Below are 7,097 nucleotides of genomic sequence, written 5' to 3'. Positions count from 1 at the left end.
GGGCCGGGCGGCGCTCCGAGGATGGGAAAAACCTACGAACCTCCAGTGTCCTTTTCGAGCTCCAACCGTCCATCGGGGGAGAGAAAAAAAAATAATACTGAGGAATTAAGAAAAAAACCTTATCCTTCTCAGAAAGGGACGCGTGCCGTTTCTAAAAAGAAGCGGCACCGCGCTGGCCGTCCTTTACTTAAACTTTCTGACACCCAGCCCGCGACCCGCGGTACAACGTGCTGGGGGAGGGGGGGGTGCCTGTCTCCCCCCCCAAACGCCGCGGGGGCTACAATTCGGGGAGAGCGGGGTCCGGCCTCGGCCCACGGGCTGCCGCTCCTGACCCACGGATCTCTCCCCACCTCCGCCGGCCCCCGCAGCCCCGCAGCGGGACGGCCCCGCCGCCGCCGCCCGCCCCCGCGCCGCGCCCATTGGCCGCGCTCCGCCCGCCACCGCCCCGCCGCGGGGAGGGAGGCGCCAGCCTCGCCCCCGGGCCGCCGCTGCCGCCGCCGCGATCGCGGAGAGGGAGACGGAGCCCGAGCGGAGCGGCGGACGGAGGAGCGCGGAGCGGCGGCGCTGGGCTGGGCGGGCGCGTAGCGGCGGCGCCGCGGACTTGTCCCCAAGCCGGCCGAGGAGAAGGAGCCGCCGCCTGCGAGCCCGGCTGCTGGGCAGGGGAGGACAGGGTGAAAGACAGACAAACTAAACGCCAAACGACCCCCGGCGCCTGCGCCCGCCCGATTTTTATTTTTTATTTTTCTTTAATTATTTCGGGGGAGGGGGGAGGGGGAAACCAACCCAACAATTTACCGTGGGGTTTTTTTTGTCAATTTGTGCCGCGTGTGGAGTTGTTTTCCGCACACCCCTGACAAACAAAGGAAAAGGGGGAGGGGGACCGCGTTTCGCAGAAGACATGCGTTCAGTCAGGAAGAGGTGGACTGTGTGCACGATAAGTCTCCTCCTTATCTTCTATAAGACGAAAGAAATCGCGCGGACCGAGGAGCGCCAGGAGGCACCTCTCGCCGGGTAATTGCGGGGCGCCGCGCCGGGAGGGCTCCCCGAGGGGCGGCGGGGCGATGTCGCTGCCTGAGGTCCCTTCCGCGGCCCCACCCGCGTCTTCGGGTTCCCCTGGCGCCCCCCGGGCCGTCACCCGCTTCCCCTGCGGTGCCACCACCGCTCGGCGCTCTCGATGGCCGGCGCAGGGAAGCGGGGGGTGGCGGTGTTTGCGGGGCGAGGGTACCGCCGCGGGACGGGTTATGCGAAGGTTGGGCTGGCGGGGCTCAGCGGCTGGGGGCGAGGGGGACGGGCGGGGGGTTGCCCGGTGCTGGGGTTGCGGCTGGTGCTGCTCCCCCCTCCCCGAAGTCCCCCTAATAGTTCACCCGGCGGCGGCTGCTCCGCTGGGGCCGGGGTGGCCGGAGATGGTGGCGGCGGCCGCCGGAGCGCGTTGTGCCGCGTTTTCTGCTTCGGTAGTCCTTCAGAGGCGAGCGTGCCCGGGTGGGCGGCCGCTGTCGGCTCCAGCTAGTCCTTGCCTCCCTCCCTGAAGTTTGCCTGGGAGCCCTGCTTAACTTCGGTGCTCCTTGGGGATGCTTCCTCTGACAGCGTGCGGGACATCCCCCTTAGCTCCCGAGGCTCCTCTGCTGGAAACTCTGGTCCCTAGCTGAGAGCCTGTGTTACGTATTTTCCCTCTTCTGCCTGTTTTCCGTCAAAAATAAAAGCCGAAAAGTCCCATGCCATTTTTCTGTCTTGCACCTCAGCTTTCTCTTTGGCACGCATTGTGTTTGTGTACGTGCATGCCTGTATTCCTCATTTTTTCTCCCAGCCGGCAGCTATCCTGTGAAAATGTTGGGTTTTCAGCCAACCCTGTTTCTCCTTGGAGGGGTATAATTTTTTGTTTTCACAGGAGGGATGCGTAAATTCTGGGGTGGCTTCGTGAAACCAGCAAAGGCGGGGAAGGGGCTCACACTTTCTGTTTGCTTGTGCAAATCGACGTGTTGGGGGGAGATGCATTCACAACATCCTGTGAATTCACATTCGTCCTGTGGTGTAAGCCTTTGCCTTGATTTGAGGAGGAGGCATAAGGAGGTTGTAAGTTCCCGTACGGGCTTGGAGGAGGCCGCGGCAATTTACAACCTACTTGTTCCCCCCTTCGCCCCCGCGGTCCCCACAGTAAAGGCAGAAAGTGCATCCCTCTTCCCGGCCCTTGCCCAGGCAGGCTGGAGCGGGAGCGGGATGCGGGCAGCTGGGCACAGCTGGGCGACAGTAGCCCCGGCACCTCCGGGAGCAGGGTCTGGCCTCCTCTGTGCATGTGCGTGGTTAATGATGCGGTGTTGGCTTCCCTTGTTATTAAATATTTTCGCAACTTGGTGGTAACTTTCCTGCTTGTTCAGCCTGGGTGTAAGCCCATTTTCTGCTGCGATGGTGTGGTATCCGCATACTTATGAGATGTACCGAAGTTAGGTGTGCAAAAACACATCTGAAAATGAATGTATGAGGGAGAATCAGCATTAAAGATACCCATATTTCTTAGTATGTACTCCTTCCTGTCAGGCTAGAGGTAGCTGCTAAAATGATTCAGAAATTAGTCACAAGGTAGAATCCATATATATATTTTGGAAAAAAAAAAAAAAGCCCCCCTTCATCTTATGATACATTGTTTGACACGATTTAAAAGGTACTAAAATGAACTGATTATTTAATATTGAATGAAAGAAGATAAGTTTATTTAGTTATAAATACGGATGACCATAACAACACTTGTAAGTATAGCTGCAGTATACTTCTGCCAGGTCATTTAGTGATAGCTCTACTTTGGTACCAGTGAGACTTCTTGTGCAGTATGGTGCTACTCAGTTTGGCTAAGGATATTGGAATATAGTTTCTTTTCCCAGCCTGTCATCCTATCTGTTACTGTATGAAGAAGCAGGGGGAAAAAAAAAAAAACCCTAGGTGTACTATTAGTATCTGCTGCTGCTGTTGATGTTACACTTGCCTTTCTCCTGAAGGAAGGGCTCATGCCATTTGGTTATTTTTTTCACATGGGCAGGCAAAGTCAGTTTTCCATGGGATGTTTTACTTCCAGAAGTACCAGTAATGCAGAATTGTGAAAGCATGGGGTGGCCTATTTTACGGTTATTAGTGTCACTGCAGGTAAATCCCAGATATTCCAAAGTGGACTACATGCAATTCCAAAGTATGTGATAAACCCTAAATCATCTGTGTTCTTGTAGTAAAGTTTGCTAGGACAATAATTGCAAAAACATGCCCTTCTTTAGCTAGACAGTAATATCCCTTTAAAAATTAAGCAAGTAAAGAAACACGCATATTACGTGGAATGCAATGTTTCGTAAACAGAGTTATCTTCTACTGGTTTATTTATATTTAATGAAATGTCTTCAGGAGGAGAGATAATCACATTATATTGGTCTGATTGATTGGTCACCAAGGCAAGGTAATTCAGAGTGAAGGCTGGCACTGTCAGCCACAAGTTGCTGTCACACTACCAAAGCTTTTTTTATTTACATCAGAGAAGATTTGCAGTGATTGTAGAAGATACAAAGTAGCCCAAATTTATTTCACAGTTGTTTACACAATGAAGAATTTTCTGGAGTAAATTTAGCTTTTTATGTGTTAGTGTATTTAATATTACTTCAGGTGAAAATTAAATAATACCAATAAAAGGGAGAGGAGCATGTAAGTGAAGACCTTTGTGTTCATACTAGAACTTTTAACACAAAGTTTCTAGGACCTTCTTTTAGCTCATGAGAACATAATTTAGCATTGTTTTACTGTACAATCTACATAGCTTGCTGCAGATATAAATTGTGAATATGGAAGGCAACACATTTCAAATGCTTCGGTGTTTTAGGTGTTGGCAATGTACTTTGTTGCTAAGTTTTGTCAACTTAAAGTATCTATTGGATAATGCTTCACCCACCATAAACTGGAGACATCTCTGAAGTACTTTTAGACTGACTACTTTACCTGGACGTATTTTGGTAATTTTCCTATAGATGCATACACACTGTGCATCTAGAAAATATGTATTCAGGAATATTTGCAACCGTTATGGAAAATTCTAAGGCAATAAAACATTTTAAAATAGCAAAAGTTATTAATTACATTCTGTTTATTGAATATAGGGACTTCTGCAGCATCCTCCTAGCCCCTCAAGTTAGTGTGATTTGGCTAATTTGCATACAGATCTTGTACCTACAGGATCGCTTAAGCTGTAGGTTTTTCGGTAGGTGGCAGCCTTACCTCTGAGCCAGCACTCTGTCGGTGCGGCAGCGCGTTGGCATAGAGGGGATGAGGGAGCGAGAGCGTTGCTGGTAATGCTGGGTTGTTTTTAATGAAGTATGTAATGCTGGCTTTATTAGTTACAGGGGCTTTTGCAAGCATAGCAGTTTTTGCAAATGACTACGTGTTACTAGTTTCGTTAATTTAGCTTAATTGATGTCCCATTGCAAGCTTGTTTTGAGTTTAGTCTGCTATATAGTTTGCCAAATATTAATACTTTTTTATATATATGCCGCAGTAATGTTGGTATAGCTCTTACTAAGGGCCATGATCAGCTGCAGGAGAACAAGAGTTGGCGATTCCCTAAAAAGTTTACAGTCTCGCATCTTTTCCATTTTGTTGTTTGAAGGGCTGGTGGTCAAAAAGTTCTGTTTGCAAGCTAAGTGAAGTTAATTATTGGCAGTATTTCAGAGCATGCTTATTTAATAGATAAAGAGATTTCTGTATATTACTGTTACATGTGCTCCTGAGACACAAGACATTCTACATGGTAGAATGTTATATCTAACAACTTTGATATATTTATCATTAACAGCTATGTTTGAACTCAGCTGAACATTGCTCTGGCACCTAGATGGAAACAGTATGGAAGATAATGGAAATATGGAGATAAAACCAGATTTTAGACCTAACACCTTAAGTTGTGCTTGAAGTGTTTTAGCTTCTCTGTCACATTTTTGTGACCCTATTGCCTAATATCATTGCAACTGGTAACATTATGATACCTCATCAGATGTTCAGTGGTCATCATACGCAGCTTACTGTATTATTTTTTTTTAAGGTTGCCTTACTAAAATTCATAAATATGATAAGATTGATGAAGAGGATAAGACAGCTGTGGTTGGTTGGATGTCTGCATACACAATTTTCAAGAATTCTGGACGAAATTTTGTATTTTGTATGGTGTTAAACTCCAGAATTCCATGCATGAAAGTCTTTTAGTATCAATAGCATGCAAAGGGAGTCTATTAGATCATAATTGTAGAACATGAGGAATTGCTGGGCAGAGGCTTGAAAGTTATCAATTCTTGGTTTATCACTGGAAATTTGGAACATAGAAATGCAGAATGTGCCTCACAAACTATATAAAACAAATACTGAAGTTTGGTCCAGGTTCACAATTGTTTATTGTAATTTTTGTTATGTCTATTTCATTACAAATATAAACATATTTAAGCTCTTAAATTGCATATTCAAGTATTAGATATAGGTGTCCCATAGGTTTCTTACAGGTGCAGTTTGTTTGCTTTGGCAAGCAGAGAGATAATTTCTTCCTTTTTTTTTGGTGAATGAAAGGAAGTATCACTGGTGCTTGTGACTTAAATTATTTATAACTAGAGTTAGCCTTGATGTAATTGTGTCTTTTCTATATTGCATTGCAGAGATGGTGAACTGAGTTTAAGTAGATCAATGATCAATAGCTCTGATAAGATAATTCGAAAGGGTGGCTCGTCAATCTTCCAGCATGCTGTAGAAGGTTGGAAGATCAATTCTTCTTTGGTACTGGAAATAAGGTGAGTGTCTTAAATAAAAAGCAGTTCATTTCATACTGCCTATAGTTCTTTTAATTTCGTACTGCCTATAGTTCTTCTCATCTGGAAAACAGTCATTTGATTTATGGTTGCAGGTGGATGTTTTATAACTGTACGTATTTAGGGTTCAAAATAAATGCAACTAAATTACATTAGACTCCAAAGTCAAGTCATCCTTCATAAGAATAAATAAAATGTTTTCATCTGGCTGTGTCAGTCAGACCTGTGCAGTCATTATCTATATTATGCATGCCCACATTTGAGATGGTCTTCTAGAACTCTCTTGCAGTCACTGGTAAGAAACTGGCACTTCTAGGACGTGATTTCCTCTCATCCTAAAGGTCTGAAATGGAGCAGATGGAAGTACCCTGAATAGACTGTTTTTTCTCCCTCAACTACAAAAGGAGCTTAGGGAGACAACTTAAATGTAGGAGTCGAGAGCCAGGACGTCACGTGCTGCGAATACGACCTTGTCTGTGGCTGGGCCAAGCCATAAGGTCAGATGTTGACAACACCCATCTCTTAACACGGCTTTCTCTCCTGAAGTCGGAGAGGCCAAAAAGAGCCTTACGCTCAGTCTGACGGGGGAAACACAGTAGCAGAGATAAAGTGAGTGATAGTTCTGATGTGTCTTAGTAGTTGCAGTGGGTCTGCTCACCTTGGGGCTTGAGAGAAGAGAAAGCAGAACCCTGTAAGCGTGTTGTGTTGTCACTGTATCTTCCCTGTCTTAATCAGGAAGGCGGCCAGTGAGGCAAGTGTAGTGGAGCATGGCTTGGCAGCGTGGAGGGCTAGGAGCGTCATGTTCTGTGAAAAATGTTAGAAAATAACTATTTTTAGCGGCAACCACATAATGGAGTAGACTTGATCTTCTGAATATTAGGATTTTTAATAGGAATTTTATCTAATTAAAATGTGGTTTCTATGTCATTTTCCTTTCTACCTTTTTTTCTTTTTTTTTTTTTTTATATTAAAGGACAGCTTACAAAACTCTTAGGCAGTATTTCCATGTAAGAAAGCATGGCTACTCTGAATGAGGAACTTAGGTTGTTTTTTTTTAAATTACTGCTCTTTTATGTCCCTAATTCTAAAACATGCAGGGCTAGCTCAGAAATGTATAAAGCTGTAGTAAAGGACTGATGTTTTGGAAGTCTTGTGCTATGATGGACATGGCACAGCCGAGGAACGGTGTCAGGGATGGAAGGAGTGGCAGGATTTGGGGAGGGAGCAAATTGATACTCTGGAGCCAGTAGCTGTGTCTCAGCTGCCTGGCAAGTGCTCCGTGGA

At 46.1% G+C, this 7,097-nt stretch overlaps 1 protein-coding gene across 1 annotated transcript in view; it reads left to right on the top strand.

Moving 5' to 3' along the window:
• Nucleotides 1-478: 478 nt before the first annotated feature.
• Nucleotides 479-7,097, top strand: part of ST8SIA4 (ST8 alpha-N-acetyl-neuraminide alpha-2,8-sialyltransferase 4) — a 55,399-nt gene continuing 48,780 nt past the window's right edge. The window contains exons 1-2 of the mRNA XM_074570378.1: nucleotides 479-1,011; nucleotides 5,664-5,795. Of these exons, the coding sequence (XP_074426479.1) occupies nucleotides 899-1,011; nucleotides 5,664-5,795 (245 nt within the window). The 5' untranslated portion in view covers nucleotides 479-898. The remainder of the gene's footprint in view (nucleotides 1,012-5,663; nucleotides 5,796-7,097) is intronic.

Source organism: Larus michahellis, chromosome Z, assembly GCF_964199755.1.
Source record: "Larus michahellis chromosome Z, bLarMic1.1, whole genome shotgun sequence".
NCBI lineage: Eukaryota > Metazoa > Chordata > Aves > Charadriiformes > Laridae > Larus > Larus michahellis.
Note: the sequence above shows the minus strand (reverse complement) of the source record. Positions and strands in the feature narration are given on the sequence as shown.